This window comes from Hypanus sabinus, chromosome X1, assembly GCF_030144855.1.
Source record: "Hypanus sabinus isolate sHypSab1 chromosome X1, sHypSab1.hap1, whole genome shotgun sequence".
Taxonomy (NCBI): domain Eukaryota; kingdom Metazoa; phylum Chordata; class Chondrichthyes; order Myliobatiformes; family Dasyatidae; genus Hypanus; species Hypanus sabinus.
In genome coordinates, this window is record NC_082738.1 from 42,987,776 (window position 1) to 43,008,570 (window position 20,795).

General features: G+C 40.7%; 1 protein-coding gene across 1 annotated transcript in view; it reads right to left on the minus strand.

Moving 5' to 3' along the window:
• Nucleotides 1–16,752: 16,752 nt before the first annotated feature.
• Nucleotides 16,753–20,795, minus strand: part of LOC132384871 (caveolae-associated protein 1-like) — a 56,132-nt gene continuing 52,089 nt past the window's right edge. Inside the window, exon 2 of the mRNA XM_059956482.1 lies at nucleotides 16,753–20,599. Within this exon, the coding sequence (XP_059812465.1) occupies nucleotides 19,874–20,599 (726 nt within the window). The 3' untranslated portion in view covers nucleotides 16,753–19,873. The remainder of the gene's footprint in view (nucleotides 20,600–20,795) is intronic.

The window sequence follows — 20,795 nt, forward strand, 5'->3', positions numbered from 1 at the left end:
GGTGCGGACAGCCCAGCACATCTGTAGATGTGAACTTCCCACTATTCAGGACATTTACAGAGACAGGTGTTTTAAAAGGGTCTAAAGGATCATTGGGAACCCGAGTCACCCCAACCACAAACTGTTCCAGCTGCTACCATTTGGAAAACGGTACCACAGCATAAAGGCCAGAACCATTAGGCTCTGGGAGAGTTTCTTCCACCAGGCCGTCAGACTGATTAATTCACGCTGACACAATTGTATTTCTATGCTATATTGAATGTCTTGTTGTATATACTATTTTTTACAAATTACTATAAATTGCAATTGCACATTTAGACGGAGATGTAACATAAAGATTTTTACTCCTCATGTATGTGAAGGATGTAAGTAAAAAAGGAATAAATAATGTAAGGTGCATCAAAAATACTATGTTCTTTCACAATGTTGGATTCGAGTGTATTTTTTAATTTTTCTTGTAGTTTAACTTCTCTTCCAGTTGCTTGTATTTTTATATTATCATTTATATATGTGTAATAGTTCAGTGATTTATTTTTAGTAATTATAGAGTAGCTGATTCTGATTTTTCTAGACGTTTCTCTGCAGCAGGTATCATACCACTGAATCTGGCTATTTCATATGTTATTCTTATCACTGGTATGTTTGTTATCCGGCTAGTCTGAGCTAGTTTTTTAGTACAAGACAATCACAAAGTTTTTTTTCCTTTTTCTGCATTTTTTTCTCTTGGCTTTTCTTCATTCTTTGTCTTACAGAACTGAATAAAGCAATGGTAATTACCAGGTTTATGCCTCATTCTTGACTTCTGAAGAACATCTCCAGATCCAACAGCAACCCTCATTCTCAATGAAGCCCATGAGATGAATTATGACAATGCATGCTGTGATTAGTAAGGTTTAAATTAAAAGACTTTCAAGAGCCAAAAACCTATTTCATCATCAATAGAAGCCCTCTGGAAGATAGAGATGGAAGTGGGATTTTGCTGGTTGAGGGACTGTTGTGCATCCTTCATTATAAGACCATAAGAACTTAAGACATAGAAACAGAATTAGGCCATTTGGCTCATTAGATCTGCTCTGCCATTCCATCATGGCTGATTTATTATCCTTTTCTACCCCATTCTCCTGCCTTCTCCCTGTAACCTTTGATACACTTGCTAATGAAGAACCTATCATTATTTCTACTATCAGCCTCTGCTTTAAATACATCTGATGACTCGGCCTCCACAACTGTCCGTGGCAGTGAATTCCACAGATTTACCACCCTCTGGCTAAAGAAGTTCCTCCTCATCTCTGTCCTAAAGGGAGGACCTTCTTTTCTGAGGTTGAGCCCTCTACTCCTAGACTTGCCCACTAAAGGAAACATCTTCTCCACATCCACTCTATCATTGCCTTTCAATATTCAATATTCAGTTATCCTTGAGAAGATGGCAGTGAGTGGCCCTACTGTCTTTTGTTGATGGCACTCTCACAGCACTGTAAGGTAACAATCTTCAATTGCTATCTACATATTCACTGATGACATCGCTGTTGGTGGTAGAATCACTGACGGTGATGAGGAGGTGTACAGGAGTGAGATAGGTCAGCTGGCTGAATGGTGTCATTACAACAACCTTATGCTTAGCGTCAGCAAAACCAATGAACTGGCAGTGGACTTCAGGAGTGGAAAGTTAAGTGAGTCATGCCATTTCTTATTGAAAGGTCTGTGGTAAAAAAGGTGAACAACCACAAGTTCCTGTGTACCGGCATCTCGGAGGAAGTGTTGTGGACCTAGCATATAAATGCAAGCATGAAGAAGGTGTTCCAAAGTCTCTACTCTCTTAGAACTTGAAGGAAATTTGGTATGTCATTTAAGACTCTGGCAAACTTTGAGATACAGTGGAAAGCATTTTGACTGGTTGTATCATGATCTGGTATTGATATTGCCTTTAAAAAAAATTGAATAGGTATATGGACAGGAAAGGAATGGAGGGTTATGGGCTGAGTGCAGGTTGGTGGGACTAGGTGAGAGTAAGCATTTGGTATGGACTAGAAGGGCCAAGATGTCCTGTTTCCGTGCTGTAATTGGTATATGGTATAGAAATTACAAGCACAGGAATAGAAAGCAATGGACTCAGAAAGTTCCATCAGAAGCACAGGTCTCCCCATTTACAAAAGGGTTTTAGGACTACTGCGGCTGAAATCTACAGTCACAGCCATAGGTACCTCAGTAAACAGCATCGTTTTAAGCTGTTTAATAAATCTTTGATACTCAAACTTGGACTGCAAAATTGAGTTGTAAGTGCAGTTGCATGGAGGTGGGGAAGATGAGCCAGTCTACGGTACATCTGAAATTCAGGAGGCCTTATACCTCCACTCCAGACTATTCTGCTCTCTGGAAAATAAAATTGAAGACCTCAGAGAAAGATTGTAACATCAGAGGCTCATTAGGGACTGCAGCATACTTTGCTTCGCGGAAACGTGCCTCACTGTTGCCATTTTGAATGCAGCACTGCAGCCCAATGGCTTAACCATTCTCCACAAGCACAATACAACTCGGTCTATTAAAGGTAGAGGAGGTGGAGTATGCTTAATGATTAACTCATGATAGTGCACAGACATGATGGTTCTGTCTCAATCCTGCTTACCCACCTGGAACATCTAATGATGAAATGTTGTTCATTTGATCTGCTGAGGGAGTTTTTCTGCCATCATCCTGGTAGAGGCATACATTCCACCTCAGGCCAACATCAGGCAGGCACAGAGGAACTGAGAAATGTAATCAGCAGTCACAAAACAGTGTACCCAGATGACTTCCCTATCATTGTGGGGGATTTCAAACTGGCCAGCCTGAAGATGTCTCTGAACAGCTACCACCAACATATCACCCATGGAACCAGTGGAGGCAACACACTTGACCACTTGATCAAGAACACTTACCGTGCCATTCATGCCCACACATTGGAACGTTTGATCACCTGGCTGAGCTCCTACTCGCAGCATATTGTCAGAGACTAAAGAATCCAGTACCAGTGGTGAGGACCAAGAAGGTGGCGGAGCGCTTATTGGATTGCTTTGAGTTGATGGACTGGACAATATTCAGGAATTTATTTTCAAGCTGGTCTTGTTGAAATCCTCCTCAATGATAAGGAAGGCATCTGGGTGTGCTGTCCCAGCTACTAGGAGGCAGAGCGAAGTTAAGATGGTGCTATATAGAGACTCCTTTGCTTCTATCTTTGGAAACAGCTCTACTTCCATCTTTAATATCTTTATTTTTCCCTTTCAGGGTTCTTTTGAAGATCCTGACCTGGAGTTACACGTTGACTTCGGGTCTTTGCAGGAATGGGACCTGTTCTTGGGGTTTCAGGACCAGTCGATGTTCGGCACGCCAAGGGTTCAGCCTGAGAGTCCGGCTTGGATTTGGAAGCCTAGGATCTCAGGCCTCTGGAGACGGGTGGGTCGAGGGTTGGTGTCATGACAGGCCACCTGTGTGTTGACAGGGGAGTCAGAAAATCTACTGCTGTGGTGTCCAAAGACCCGGGATCTTTGAGATCTTCAGGAACAGAGCTCAGAAAAAAGCGATATAATGGACTTTTAACATTATAAACCAGTGAGTTGTTTGCTATGTCTCCCTGCTTGCTGGGAAAATGGAGACATCTCCTTCTCTCTTCTTAGGGAGAGAGAGAGCCTGTGGTATGTCAAATGCTGGGTGAAACGCGAAGTCTTTGGGGTAACTGCAAGTCTGTGTATTTGCTACCACTTTACTCACGCTTGAGTGCTTGGTGGAGGTGCCAATGCTTGCTATTTTTTGCCGGTGGGGGAGGGGGGATTGTTGCTTGCTGTCGCTTACGTGCGGGAGGGAGAGGAGCTGTGGGGGGACTTTGAGGTTCTAACATTTAAATGTCATTCATTCTTTGGGGCACTTCTCTGTTGTCGTGGATGGTTGCCAAGGAAAAACATTTCAGGATGTATATTGTATAGATTTCTCTGGCATTAAATTTGACCTTTGAACCTTTGTGACAGCTGATCACAGTGCTCAGTTCCTCCAGTGACTGCCTGACATGGCCTGAGGTGGAATGTACACAGCTACCAGGATGATAGCAGAAAACTCCCTCAGCAGATAAAAAAGGACAACATTTAACCACTCAATGTTCCAGCTGGGGTGAACAGAAGTGATACAGAACCACTACATCTGTGCACCACGATGAGTTTATCACAAAAGAATGCTCCACCTCCTCTGCCTTTAAAAGATTCAACTGACCTGTCTTTAAGGTGAGTAGTGAAGCCATCAGGCTGCAGCGCTGCATCAGAAAGAACAGCGGTGAACCATGTTTCCATGAAGTAAAGTACACAGCAGTCACTGATGTCCCTTTGATAGTGCATTCTTGTTCTGAGATATTCAATTTTATTTTCCAGAGATCATACATTTGCCAGCAGAGTAGTCAGGAGTGGGGTCTAAATCTTCTGCATTTCAACTATACCTACAGATTGGTTCAGCTTCTGTGCTTCTGTTTTCTTAAAGGGGAACTGCACTCACTACCTGAGTTTGCCACCCAGTTTCTGCCGATCTTAAATATTGATCAATTTTTTAAACATCTTAAATGATGCTGTTTACTGAAGTACCCATGGCTGTGGCTGTGGATTTCAGCTACAGTAGTCCTAAACGGGAATACTTGATTGTTCCCTTTGGAGCTGCACACTAAGACTCACCACTTATCAGCACCATCTTAATTAGTTTATAGCAATAAACTTGAACTTGAGTAATACTGTTGGGATCCCATGAGCAGTCAGGTACATGTTTGTCTTCCAGGAATTTCCTGTAATCCTCCTTTTTTCTACTTTATTTATTTATATTTACTTTGAGAGAGATACAAATCATGGCAGAGAGCCTGTCATCCCACACCACCAAGTTCAAGAATAGCTAATATACTTCAACCATTTGGTTCTTGAACCAACCAAAACACCCTTAATCCCTGGTCTAACAACACTATGACTTTGCACGAAAATGATTCTTTTTATCTAGTTGTGTTTTCTTGTAAAAATCATGTATAATTCATGTTTCATTTGTGAATGGTACTTATACGATGCTATGTGACAGATGTACTTGGCACCTGTACTTGTGCATATGACAATAAACTCAGGTCATTGATTTTCACCTGATAATCTCCAGTCCATTGTGTTAAACATTTGTGAACAAAAGTTTTACATGAGGGAATGGGGAAGTAAAACTTCAGCTCTGACAAAGTACATCACCAAACGTTAGTTATGCAGGATGTTCTTGTGAAATAGGGAAAATTCTATTGTAGCATGTTAATTATTCTCCTGCATTTTCTTTACCATGCAGATACGTATGTGGTTTCCCCTAACTGTGTACATTTTCAGGTGTCGGAAGTCAGTGCTATTCTGCAACTTAATTGAAACTCTGCCATTAATCATGTTCACAAATGTTTATCACAGTGGACTGGAGATTATCAGATGAAAATCAATGATCTGAGTTTATTGTCATATGCACAAGAACAGGTGCCATTAAAGAATTATTTGCAGCAGCATCACTGTCACATAGCATCATGTAAGTACCATTTACAAGTGAAACATGAATTATATATGATTTTTACAAGAAAACACAACTAGATAATTATGTGTTTATCCAAAGAGAGATCTTGCCATGAGCACCAAGAAACCTAAACCATTGACAGATCAGTCTTGAACAGTTGGAGAATGGAGTATACTTCCCCTTTCGAATCTGTTGTTCTCCCACCACTAAACACCATGAATAGACCCTATCAGTATTTCCTGGACTAAACCTGCTCATTTGATCCTTACGTTTATGTTGTAGAGTTGTAATGTCCTCCTCTCCTGAGAGTATATATGATTGGTTCGGAATTACTGCAGAAGGTAATGGTATACATTATTGATAATCATTAATTATCATATAAAATTTATATTGACTATCAGTATGAAATATATTGATATTACAAAATGTAGATGTGCTTAATAGTGGGGAGGGCTTTACTCTGATGGACTGGGCAGTATCCATTACTTTTTGTAAGATTTTTCATTCAAGGGCATTGATGTTTCCATGCCAGGCCGTGATGCAACCAGTCAATAAAATCTCCACCATACATCTATAGAAGTTTGTCGAAGTTTTATATGTCATGCTGAATCTTTGCAAACTTCTGAGGAACATTTACTGTGTTCGATTCTGGTCACCTCATTATAGGAAGGATGTGGAAGCTATGGAGAGTGTGCAGAGGAGATTTACCAGGATGTTGCCTGGTTTGGAGGACAAGTCATATGAAGCAAGGTTAGCAGAGCTGGGACTTTTCTCTTTGGAGCGTAGAAGAACGAGAGGGGACTTGATAGAGGTCTACAAGATTATGAGGGACATAGATAGGGTGGATAGTCAGTACCTGTTTCCCAGGGCACCAACAGCAAACACCAGAGGGCATATGTACAAAATTAAGGGAGGGAAGTTTAGGGGAGACCAGGGGTAAGTTTTTTACACAGAGGGTTGTGAGTGCCTGGAATGACATGCCAGGGATAGTGGTGGAGGTTAAAACATTAGGGGTATTTCAGAGCCTCTTGGACAGGCACATGGATGAAAGAAAAATGGAGGGTTATGGGGTACTGTGAGTTTAGTACATTTTTTTAAGGATTATATGTGTCGGCACAACATGGAGGGCTGAAGGGCCTGTACTGTGCTGTAGTGTTCTATGGTTCTATGGTTCTATGGAAGTAGAGAGGCTGTCGTGCTTTCTCCATAATGGCACTTATGTGCTGGGTACAGGACAGATCCCCTGAAATGATAGCACTGAAGAATTTAAAGTTGCTGCCCCTCTCCATCTCTGATCCTCTGATGAGAACTGACTCGTGTACCTCTGGTTTCCTCCTCCTGATGTCAATAATCAGCTCCTTGGGCTTGCTGGCATTGAGTGAGAGGGTGTTGTTGTGGCACCACTCAGATAGATTTTCAATTCCCCCCCCCCCCCCATCTACCGATCTGTTACCACATTTGGTTCAGTCAACAACAGTGGTATTGTCAGCACTGGAGTTGTGCTTAGCCTCACAGTCATAAATAAAAAGTGAGTAGAACAGGGGACTAAGCACATAGCCTTCTGGTGCACCTCTGCTGATGAAGATTGTTGAAGAGATGTTGTTGCCAATCTGAACTGACTGAGGTCTGCAAGTGAGGTTATCAAGGATCCAAATGCACAAGGAGCCCAAGGACTTGAAACTTATTGATTAGTTTTGAGGGGATGATAGTGTTGAATGCTGAGAAAGAGCATAAAGAACGGTAGTCGATAAAGAGCATCCTGATGTATGTATTTTTGCTGTCCAGATGGTCCAGGGTTGAGTGAAGAGCCAATAAAATGGCATCAATGAAATTTCATCAGTTAAAAGTATCATATTTCAGATCTCGACAGTTTTAACACAGAGAATTGATTGAAGAGTAACATTATAACTTCAATCCCAGTGGAGAGAAAAAAAAATTGCATGATGGCAATTTTAGTTGGGCTATATTGCTGTTAGCTTAGGCCTTTCATACTAATCTTTTGAGGTTATCAGTTCTCCTTTGTTTTCTTCATTCTTTCTGGTTCTACCCTTTATCTGTCGGTTTGTGTCTTCCTCCGGCACTGTTCTTTAGCTGGTTACTGGATGGCGTCTCTAATTTCTCACGTAACTAGAGAGGAGATGCTTAGTTCATAGTCAGGATTAAAGCTGAATGGGGAATCAGGCTGTATCCTGTACTTTGGGGATCATGTGATTCCTCCCATAGATGTCAGATTGTTAACCATTTTTAAGTCTACCGATATTCTTATAATAATGTTCATTGGAATGGTTGGATTGGTCCTGAGTTGTGTGTATCTATCAGCTAATTGGCAGAGGAGGGCCTTTCTCTGTGCCAGTGTATACAACTGGCTGCTCTTGAAGGTACACTGACCGATCTCGAACTTTGTTTGTATTTATTCTTTTGCATACAAAACTAACCAAGAGGAAAAAAAAATTGAAGGATTTATGCAGTTCAATGACACTCTGTTGACACAGATAGATTAAGAGATTTTACAGGATGAGGTACTGCAGAAGTACAAGTTCTATCACAATAGTTTTCAACAAATTACGATCCATTGAATTGTTCAAATTCCATCAATGCTTGTTTCAAATAAAATTTAAGTGAGCTTGGACTTCTTAAAATTAAATTTTACTTTCTTGTAAGGACTTGTGGCTGCTTTAATATAATTGAGATCAAAACTGGAAAGTCTTTTTACAGAGTGAGGCAATGTTGGCGTTGATTAGCCCTGACAAGAATATAGTTAGGGAGACTCAATAACTTCCAGTAAGTGACAACTCCCTAAATCAATGTCTGACTTGGAGAGGAATTGTAACACCATGATGGAAGTTGTGAGTTTCGGCAATGGTGGAACAAACCTTGGGGAGTTGTTGTAGTGAATCTTTTACACTGTAACCATGGTGTACTATGAGTAGAGGGAATGAAAGCTAAGGGTGGAGGATAAGAAAGTTATTTTCTCTTGTTGAGTAAGTTAATGGCTGGTAAAGTGTTGGAAAATTTTTGGGTGGCAGGGAGTGAGCTAACCTCAACACTGTTTTTGCAGCCAGGTGGTTAGTGGCCAACCCAGTTATCAGGCAATTACAAGGACGTTAATAGTAGGTGAATGAAAAGTGTTTTTGGATATTAAGAGTAAATATTGCTCCGTTGGGGTTCTTATGTTAGACTGAGGTTTCACGTTAAGCCAAGGTTTATTAAGTTAGACTGAGAGACTTGGATGCAGAATTAGGCCATTTGGCCCATCAAGTCTGCTCCAACATTTTATTACGCAAGATCAAAAGATATAGAAGCAGAATTAGGCCATTCGAACCTTCTCTGCCAATCACGGGGGCTGATTTATTTTCCCTCTCATCCCCATTCTCCTGCCTTCACCACATGAACCTTAATACCCTTTAAGGGACACAAGCAAAATATTTAACAATGGTCAGTAGGTTAGGAAGGAAGCTTTGTTTCTATATCTGTACTCCCAAATTATTTTGGGGCATGACTTTTGTCCATTCTTGTAATATTTTCTTCACTGCAGTCTTACTTCTCAGGCATAGGTTAATTGGCTACAAATTGCTCCTCGTGTATAGTTAGCGATAGAAACTGGGGGGTAGTTGCTGGGAATGTGAGGAGAATAAAATGTGATAAGTACAGATTGGTGCTTGAAGGTCAGCATGGATTCAATGGGCTGAAAGGCCCACTGCATGACTCTGTCTGTCAGAAGATGTCCCGATTCCTCTCAATTTAAATGTGCCATGGTTACAAATCTATAGTCTTCATGTGGAATTCACATGACAATTCACTATTACCTTTCTCTGTAAACCCTCTGTTCAATCCCGGCTTTTCCAGTGTGACGTTCTATTCTTCCAGTAGACCTTCCATCTCATGCAATTGCAAATACTCCATTTGACAGGCACAATTGGTCAAATGCTCCAATTCATTCTTGTTTGGAATCTTTCTAATATTAAATAGGCAACTGGATAAAAATGCTACTTTAACAAAGAGATACTTATATTTCTTCTCAAGTTTGCAAAATCTTCTCAGGAAATTATGAAAGCAAAAGATCTGTATCACAGTTAACAGAAATACCAGTACATGTACAATTGTGCATTAGCTATTCAATTTTTTAACCCTTAATTTACTTACTTAAGCTTTCCATCATGCTTTAGAATTATAGCTGGATATCTAATTACAAATAAAAGATTGTGGGATTTATTGTATTTCAACAGATTGTCCCTGTTGAAAATGGCTATTTCAGCCACCTGTTTGGCATGGTCATTGGAGTCATAGTCTACTACAGCACAGAAACAATCTTCTATGTTCTAGGGAATACAGTTCTAACCTATTCAATCTTTCCTTATAAATCAGGTCCTCCAGTCCCAGCAAAATCCTTGTAAATTTTCTCTGTATTCTTTCAAACTTACTTACATCTTTCCTGTAGGTAGGTGACCAAAACTGCACACATTACTCCAAATTGGTCATCACCAATGTCTGGTACAACTTCAACATAACGTCTCAACTCCTGTATTCAGTACTTCGATTTATAAAGACTAATGTACCAAAAGCTCTCTTTACGACCCTATCTACCCTTTCAATAAATTATGAAACTGTATGTCTAGATCCCTCTGTTCTATTGCACTCCTCAGTGCTCTACCATTCACTAATTGGTCCTTCAAAAGAGCAATACCTCACACTTGTCTGCATTAAACTCCATCTGCCATTTTTCAGTAATTTTTCCAGCTGATCCAGAGCCTGCTGCAAGCTTTCATAATCTTCCTCGCCGTCCACTACACCCTCAATCTTGGTGTCACCCGCAAATTGCTAATCCAGTTAACCACATTATCATCCAGATCATTGATATAGATGACAATCAACAATGGGCCCAGCACTGATCCCTGTGGCACTTCACCAGTCACAGACCTCCAGTCAGAGACAACCATTTACTACCACTCCCTGGCTTCTTCCGCTAAGCCAATGTCCAATCCAATTTACTACCTTATCTTTAATGTCTTCTTGACCAGCCTCCCATGTGGGACCTTGTCAAATGCCTTGCTAAGGTTCATGTAGACAACATCCACTGCCTTGCCTTCATCAACTCTCCTGGTAACTTCTCCGAAAAACTCTTTAAGATGGATAGACACAACCTACCATACAAAAGCCATGTTGACTATCCTAATCAGTCCCAGTCCATCCAAATACCCATATATTCAATCCCTTAGAATACCTTCCAATAATTTTCCCACTACTAATGTCAAGCTCACCAACCTATAATTTCCTGGTTTAATTTTAGAGCCTTTCTTAAGCAGCAGAACACCATTAGCTATCTTTCAATCCTCCAGTCCCTCACATCTCACCAAGGATGATTTAAATATCTCCTTTCAGTTCCTGCACTTGCCTCCCACTGGGTCCAAGGGAAAGCCTTGTGGGGTTCTGGGGAATTTATTCACCCTAATTTGTCTCAAGACATCTAAAACCTCCTCCTCTGTAATCCATATAGAGTCCATGACCTCTTTGCTGCTTTACCTCACATCTATAGACTCTATGTCTGTCTACTGAGTGAATATAGATGCAAAAAGTCCACTCAAGATCTCTCCATCTCTTTTGGTTCCATGCATTGATTATCATTCTGATCTTCCAGAGGTCCAGTTTTGACCCTTGCAATCCTTTGGCTCTTAAGGTATGTGTAGAAGCCCTCAGGATTCTCCTTCATCCTGTCTGCTAGAGCAACCTCATGCCTTCTTTTAGCCCTCCCAATTTCTTTCTTAAGAATTTCCACCATGGATGCCCAGTCGCTATGCACTTCTATCCCCCATCAAGAAGGCCTTAATGCTCTCTACTTGTTTCTGAAATAAAGAACCAACCGTTTCCCCTCCACCACCACCCTTCTCCAGCTGGGAGATCTGGTCCTCACCCTCAACAATTTTTCCTTTGGCTGCTCCCAATTTCTCTAGACTGGAGAGGTAGCCATGGGCACCCGCATAGGTCCCAGCTATGCCTGCCTATTTGTAGGCTTTGCAGAACAATCCATGTTCCAAGCCTTCCCCAGTAACACTCCCCAACTCTTCCCGCACTACATTGACGATCGCATTGGTGCTGCTTCTTTCACCCGTGCTGAGCTCATCAATTTCATCAACTTTGCCTCCAACTTCCACCGTGCTCTTAAATTCACTTGCTCCATTTCTGACACCTCCCTCCCTTTCTCAATCTCTCTGTCTCCATTTCTGGAGACAAGCTGTCAACCGACATCTTTTATAAACCTGCTGATTCTCATGGTTATCTTGACTATATCTCTTCATCCCAGTCTCCTGCAAAAATGCTATTCCTTTTCCACAGTTCCTTCATCTCTGCCACATCTGTTCCCAGAATGCAGCTTTCCATTCCGGGACATCAGAGGTGTCCTCCTTCCTCAAAGAATGTGGTTTCCCTCCCTCCACACTGGATCTACCCTCACCAACATCTCCTCCATTTCTCAAACATCTACGCTCGCCACATCTCGCCACATCCCGCTGCCTTAACTATCAAAGAGTTCTTCTTATCCTTACCTACCACCCCATGAGTCTCAGCTTTAAACACATCATCTTCTGCAACTTCCGCCATCTCCAATGGGATCCTACCACCAAACATATCTTTACCGTACCCTCCTCTCTCCACTTTCCACAGGGATTGCTCTCTCCATGATTCCCTTGTCCATTTGTCCCTCCTTCCCAGCACTTAACCATGCAAGTGGCCAAAATGCTATACCTGCACACTCACCTCCATTCAGAGTCCTAAACAGTCCTTCCAGGTGAGGCAACACTTCATATTGGAATCTGCTGGGGTCGGCTATTGTGCTCAGTGCTCCCAAAGTGACCTCCTCTACATTGGTGAGAACCATCATAAATTGGGGGACTGCTCCATCAGGCACCCCTACTCCATCTGCCATAAGTGGAACTTCCTGATGGTCAAATATTTTAACTTTTATTCTCATTCCCTTTCTGACATGTTGGTCCATGGTCCCCTCATGTGCCACGATGAAGCCACCCTCAGGTTGGAGGAGCAACACCTTATATTCTGTCTATGTAGCCGCCAACCTGATGGCATGAAAATCGATTTCTCTTTCTGGTAAAAAATTTCCTTCCCCTCCCCTCTTCTTCTTTTCCCCACTCTGGCCTCTTACCTCTTCTCACCTGCCTTTCATTTCCCCTTGGGTCCCTTCCTCTCTCTTTCTCGTATGGTCCACTCTTCTCTCCTATCAGATTCCTTCTTCTCCAGCCCTTTATTTTTCCTACAGGCCTGGCTTCACCTATCACCTTCTAGCTATCCTCTTTCCCATCTCCCCACTTTTTTGTCCTGGCATCTTTCCCCTTCCATTCCAGTCCTGAAGAAAGGCCTTGGCCCAAAACTTTGACTGTTTACTCATTTCCATCGATGCTACCTGGCTTGTTGTGTTCCTTCAGCATTTTGTGTGTGTTACTTTCGATTTTCAGCATCTACAGAGTTCTTATGTTATTTTTATGCATTTATTATACTCTGTACACACATCATTTGTTCCCACCTGCCTATACCTGCTATGCCTCTCCTTTTTTCCTGAACCAGGGCCTCAATATCTCTTGAAAACCAAGGGTCCTTAAATCTGTTAACATTGCCTGTTATTCTGACAAGAATATACAAGCTCTGTACTCTAAATTTCACTTTTGAAGGACTCCCACTTACCAGGTGTAATCTGTCCTGTCTCATTCCTAACAGTAGGTCAAGGATCACACACTCTCTCATTGGGACTTCTAGGAATTGATTAATGAAATTTTCCTGAGCACATTTGACAAAATATATCCCATCCAGTCCTTTTTACAGTAAGGGAGTCCCAATTAATATGTGAAAAGTTAAAATCACCTACAATCACAACTCTATATTTCTTGCAATGGTCTGTGATCTCACTACATAATTGTTCCTCTAAATTCCGTGGACTGTTGGTTGGTCTATAATATAGCTCCATTAATGTGGACATACCTTTCTTATTCCTGAGTTCCGCCCATAAAGCCTCAGTAGATGAGTTCTCCAGTCTGTCCTGAGTGAGGACTGTCATGACATTTTCCCTGACTAGTAATACCACCCCTCTTCCCTGAGTCCCCCCGTTCTATCACATCTAAAACAACGGAACCTCAGAATATTGAGCTGCCAATCCTACCCCTTCTGCAACCAAGTCTCACTAATGGCTACAATATCATAATTCCATGTGATTCATCCCTGAGCTCATCTGCATTTCCTGCAATAATTCTTGTGTTGAAATATATGCAGCTCAGGACATAAGTCACACCGTGTTCAAACTGCTGATTCCTGACTTTTTCTGAGATCTTAACAACAACTGTCTCCACAACCTCTCCACTATTTGTTCTAGCACTCTAGTTTCTATCCCCCTCCCCGTGCAGTACTAGCGAATCTTCCCTAAAGGATATTTGTACCCCCACCTCCAGTTTAGGTGTGAACTGTCTCTTCTGTACAGGTCTCATCTTGCCTGGAAGAGAGCCCAATTATCCAAAAATCTGAAGCCCTCCCACTTACACCAACTCCTTAGCCTCGTGTTAAACTGTATAATCTTCCTATTTCTGGCCTCACTGGCATGTGGCATAGGTAGCAATCTTGAGATCACAACCCTGGAAAGTGTTAGCACCTAACTCCCAGAACTCAATTTGCAGAATCTTGTCCCTCTTCCTTCCTATATCATTGGTCCCTATATGGACCATGACCTCTGGCCTCTCACCCTCTCACTTAAGTACGCTGAGAACTCGATCTGAGATGTCCTTGACCCTAGCACCCGAGAGGCAACATACTATCCCAGAATCTCTTTCTTGTCCAGAGAACCTCCTTTCTGTTCCCATAACAAATCCCTTATCACCGCAGCTCACCTCTTCTCCCCCTTCCCTTCTGAGTCCCAGAGCTAGACTCAGTGCCGGAGACCTGACCACTGTGATTTCCATCTGTTAGATCATTCCCCACCCCCATTAGTATCCAAAGTGGTATACTTGCTGTTGAGGGGGCTGGCCACAGGGTTGATCTGCACTGGCTGTTTAACCACTTTCTCCTTCCTGACTCTCACCCAGTTTCCTGTGTCCTGCACCTTGGATGTAGCTACCTTCCTATCCATCCTTTAGCCTCCCACATGATGTGGAGTTCATGCAGTTCCAGCTCTAATTCCTGAACGCGGAATGTTAGAACCTGCAGCTGGATGGCACTTCTTGTGGATTAAGTTATTGGCGGACACTGGAAGTCTCCCTGCTTTCCCACATCCTGCAACAGGAGCATTCAACTATCCTGCCTGCCACCCCTACTGCTCTAACTGTGCAATTATAAAGAAGGAAACATTAAATAAACTGGAAAAAAATCTACCTACAGCTTTTTGCCTTCTCTCACTCCAGCCTCTCCTCGCTGAAGTCTTAAGGAGCTAAAGCATCAAATCCCCACTATATCAATATCCACACCAACAATAGCCGCTCAGACAAAGGCTGCTCCATTTGCCCCTGCATTTTTTTATATTTGGTCTTACTAAAGAATCCAATCTCTGATTGGCCGCTGTTCAAATGCCGAAACTCCCGCGAAGCGCTGCTGTTTAATGCTCACTCGCCAGCCTGTGTGAGTCACCTCTTTAACCCTAGTCTAATCACAGGACACATTACAATAACCAATTAACCTACTAACCAGCATGTATTTGGACTGTGGGAAGAAGCACCCATTCTTCATGGGAAGAACATACAAACTTTCTTACAGAGGACACCAGAATTGAACTCTGAACTCCAATGCTCCAAGCTGTAATAATGTCACACTAACTGTTACACCGCCATAGTGTTCACCTTGTGTGGGCTTCCTCTGAATGCTGTGGCTTCTTCTAGCAGTACATCAACTGTCTAGCCATGTTTTAGAATTGCAAATTTGTGGCAAAAAGGATCAAAAGGGAGCTGCTATGCACATAAAGGGAGAATAAATTGCAGGTGTCCAGGGTAATGAGACTACTGGGAGCTGGAATGGACCAACACACACAGAGTGCTGGAGCATCTATGGAGAGTTCAAAATTCATAGTTCAAAGTAAATTTATCATCAGAGAGCATTTGTGTCACCCTGAGATTCATTTTCTTGTATGCATACTCAGTAAATCCAAGAAAAATAGTAGAATCAATGGAAGACCCAAGCCAAAAGGACAACAAACTGTGAAACTACAAAGGAGAAAAATAAGCAATAAGAATCGAGAACATGAGATAAAGGGTGCTTGAACATTTGTGGTGGGTTCTGGATGTAGTGGAAGAGTTCAGTGATTGGGCAAGTGAAGTTATCCCCTCTGGTTCAAGAGTCTGATGGTTGAGGGGCAATAACTGTTCCTGAATCTAGTGGTCTGGGTCCTGAGGCTCTTGTACCTCCTTATGATGGCAGCAGTGAGAAGAGAGCATGACCTGGGTGGTGGGGGTCCCTGATGATGGATGCTGCTTTCCTGTGACCAGTGCTCCATGTAGATATTCTCAATGGCAAGGAAGGCTTTACCCGTGATGGACTGGGCCATATCCACTAATTTTTGGAGGATTTTCGGTTCAAGGGAACTATTGATTGCATACCAGGCTGTGATGCAGCCAGACAAAATACTTTCCACTGCACTTCTATAGAACTTTGTCAGAGTTTTAGATGTCATGCCAAATCTTCACATGAAGTAAAGGCGCTGCCCTGCATTCTTTGTAATGTCACTTACGTGCTGGGCCCAGAGCAGATCCTCTGAAATAATAACACCGAGGAGATTAAAATTGCTGACCCTCTCCACCTCTGATCCCCTGATGAGGACTGGCTTGTGGACCCCAGGCTTCCTCCTCCTGAAGTGAATAATCAGTTTATTCCAGAGGAAAAAGCAATTGGTGTTTTGGGCTGAGATCCTCCATCAGGACTTTCAAAGGGTGTCGGCCTGAAACATCAAATGTTTGTTCCTCTCCACAGACACTGCTTGACCTGCTGAGATCCTCCAGCAGTTCATTTGTGTTGCTTTGGGTTTTCAGCACATGCTAATCTTTTGTGTTTATGATTTGCTGGAGTGGACTAAGTGGATTGATAGCCTCCTTCTGTAGTGTTATGTAATGCTGAAAATTGCATAAAATCCATCAACATTAAGAAAAGATGCAATAGATATGACATGGTATCGCTTTTAACTCTTTTAACTCAAGTAGTGTTTATAGTTTCATCAGCGCAATGGAATAATAACAGCCCACAAGCAATAAATTTCTGTCTATGAGACTGATTTTTATTATGAATTGTTAAGCAAAATGTAAGTACAGTATATAGTAGGCAAATATTAGAAGTCTGCTGCATATTGTTGATTTATAATTGCTATTGCTGTACTGACAAAATTGTAAGCTAAATATAAACTCAGTTTTTTATATGTCTCAACATTCAGATATTCGATATGCCATTTACTTTCTTGTTTCATGCTGATATCTAGAATACAGTCATATATTTAAGGAAACTATTCAAAATGAAGTCAACACTTTATAGAAATATACATTTTGGAAGTTTATATTCTGTTGAAAAAATACATACTGCAAACATGAAACTACCTCTTCATTCTGCATCATCCCTTTTGCTTTCAGGCATGACAGCATTTAACAAAAATTGCAGTTTTGTTTCACAAATACATTTTTAAAGAGGAAGTTATAAGTTGCATGACTTTCAAAGCAAAAGGAAGAATGTTTCTAAAAATGTGGATTGGCAAAAAATGAGGATATATCATTGAAAGAGACAACAAATTAGTGGAAAAATAAATTTGGTAAACTTCTCCTGAGTAAAGAGATAGTAGAAATGCTGAAAAGCGTAATGAGTGATTGACTTATTGAGATGGAACAGGCTAAATGGTCAAAAACCATTTATCTCTTCACTCTCAATCACAAGCTCTTAAACACACTGTTACTACTGGTATGCATTTGGATCTCAGATGTACAGAATAATGTCCAATTTCTAAAGTATGGTACTTGGAAAGTTTTCGTACTTATTCCAAAGTATGTCATACCAAAATATTTTGATTGCAAATTTCCAAGTGTCATTGAAAAACAGCAGATGTGTTTATGGAATCCAAGCTAATCAATTATTGGTACATTAATCATGATATTGTAGTGTATAGTAATTATGAGAACTTAATACATTTGTATAAAATGCTATTTCTACTCATTGAACAGAGTCAATGACCCTTATATTTCAAACAAGCATTCATTATAATCACAGACAGTATTTCATATAAATGTTTAAATGTTAAGAGTTTATATTTTAATACATATGATATATTTCTGTGGTCATTAACTATCAGAAAGTTGAAAGTTTCTTTTCATCGGTTTGTAAAATATTACTTGTCAATCTCCAATGATTTTACTTATGGGCAAACAAATCTAAATAGAAACAAAGGGCAGAGGCTATTTAAATCAGAAAGCACAGACATAGCCCATTTTAAGGTTATACATTTTGCCTTTGCATTTGAAATTGGTCTGTCCACATTGACAATGGACATTGGCTAGGTGGATTTGGTTTGCTCTTTATGAGTTCATTCTTGCCAGAGGTGACTCTATAGCGCCTCTGTTGGCAGGAATATGAAATTGCAGTACTACTCAGTTTATAACAGTAAATCTGGTAATAATATTGAATATATAATTACTTCAATATACTGATAAATGCAAAAAGCCCTTGTATACTACTGCATAGTGTTAAAAAATTATAATGTAGGATTGCTTTTCAGTAAAATTGTTTACTGAAGGAAAGTATGAATTCCTTGATGAACTGCAAAATCTCCTTTCCAAAGTTCAAGATGTTACTTATACAACTCATCAACTATCTTCTTTTACTTATAAGCAGCTGCTATAGCAGGTAAAGCAATAAGTATATAAATTCTTAAAATGAATTTTTATTATTATACAATAGTGATGCAGCTTTAAAGCTTGTGTCATGCAAGACGCTACAACTCTGCCTGCTAATCTGGTTACTGCGTGTAAATGCAAATTACTGAAAGCTGGAAAGGTAAAATGTATCCAGTAATTGATTTGTCTGCTATGCATGGATGCAAAAGATATTTCATTTTGTATCGACAAAAGCACTGATGTCATACAAAGTCTCTTTTTTCACCCATTGGCAAGAGCGACATTTCATTCTACTTTTATCATGTTCCATTGCCATTGCTATACAAAGCACATTAACCTTCTGAATCATTCCCCATTCTCTGGCCTTCTTTTCACATCCTTACTGGACCAAGTTTAACCCTTCTAAATAACAAGGCTTAATTTTATCTTTCCCCTGCCTCGGTTATAATATGAATAAAATACTTTTTACCTTTTAAACCTTCCATTATACAGGTATATTCTTTTCTCCAATGCAGAAAGTAGTTGCACAAACTTTAGTTATCCTCCTGATTACAATTTTCCACTTCACTTTGGAATTAATATTTCTCACACAGTTAGTTCTGAACACCCCTCACATTTGATCCTTGGCCTAGATTTGGCTGGGTTTTGCCAAAAGTTACACAAAAAACCAACAGCGTTCCTCTGCATATCCACTATCAGGTTTTGGGATTCAGAAATCTATATTTAAGTGCAGAAAACTGCTGCAGGATCCATAAGCCCATTTATTTGAAAGGGATCTGTGGAAAATATGGATAAGTTTCATTGTTTCTTTTTGAACTGGCTTAATGATATAATTATTCAAACTATTTGGAAGTTAGCTTATTTGCCTTTCTAAACTTTAGTGGTCATTTTTTATTTGTTTCAGTTTAGTTTTTCAAGATGTCTGAAGTTCAGATGCACTAAAAAAACAGTTTTGACAGCCAGCAGAATTGGAGCATAACCAAATGAAGAAGACTTGATGTACAGGGCTTATTCTGGCTCACCCATGTGACTTAAATATGTCACATCATATCTTGGTATGACCCTGAGTTTTGTCTCTTGAGTTGGTGAAATTGACCTTTAGGATCTAGGGGAGGGTTGGCAATTCCAAGTGGTGAGTGAAGGTAGGTCCCACTCAGGAAAATCTAGCTTATTATTTAATGTACTCATAATGTAACTTATAAAGTCATAAGTACATTTTTAAATGGCTGTTTCCCAAAAGTGATTTGACTGGGAAATGAAATCCCGTTCAGTATCCTAGTGATGAAATGACAAACAGCTTGCTTTATTTCATCAATGCAATGCTTACTGGAAATGTCCTTAGATTAACTAAGACAAGAGGGTAACAAAGTTGTGCAATATAAATTTCTTAATGCATTCAAACTTTATGATCTACTGTTCCAAAAACATTTCACTCCTTCCTTTCTATTTGCCTCAGCCAACTAGCAAGAGCCAATTGACATCTCTTCCACTAAATAAACTCATTACTCAATTCTCCTTTTCTGCAGCAGGTGTTCGGTCTCATTATCTGGATCCTCCTCCAGTGATTCCTCATGGATTTCTTCAATAAGGAGGTCGGTGTGGTCTTCATCTTCTGCAGTATGATCTTCTCCCTGACCTTCCATCATCTCCACCTCTTGCACCACCACATCCCCATCTCTCATCTTTTTAACCCAGAATGTAAATGGCGGGATCCTGTAGACAGTTGTTCGACACCGTGCTGACTTTTGATGATTTGGTGTGAAGGACTTCCTCAGCCTTGATCTGGAGTCCCTAATCTTCTCCCTTCGCTCCTGTGTTACTATCTTGCTGCCGAGCTTGTTCATTTTCTTTTCAAGTGTAAGCTTTGTCTTTTCCAGATTTTCTTTTGTTGCTTGTTTGGTCTTCTCCACGTTCTCCCTTGTTTTTATCCGAGTCTTCTGCAGTTGTTCCCTTGTCCTTTGCCTGGCCTTTTCCATGGACTCCTTGGAGAATGCTTTCTTGAAGTCATCCATTCGCTTCATGCTGCTCTTCTTCAGACGAACAGCTGTTGTTTCCTCTTCAATTACTTCAAGTTCAATTTCTTCATCAGAGGAGAGCGAGATGGCTTCACCTTCAGGTTTCTGCTCATTAGACACAACCTCTTTTCCTTCTTCACTTTCTTCAGGTACTTTCAGACTTTCTTTTACAGACTTCCCAAGGCTCAATCTCGCAGGCATTGGTGTTTCATCCTGAAAAATACAAAATGCACCATTATGATTTTTTGACTAAATCCATTTAAACATATTCAGACATTGTATTTGGTTATATATTTTTGTAATTAGCTGCATGAGTACTGAGTGAGTACCTTTCATTCAGATTAGCTTATGTGCATATACACCAGGGAGCAATAAAACTCCTTGTTCACATGTTACTCACAGAATAAAT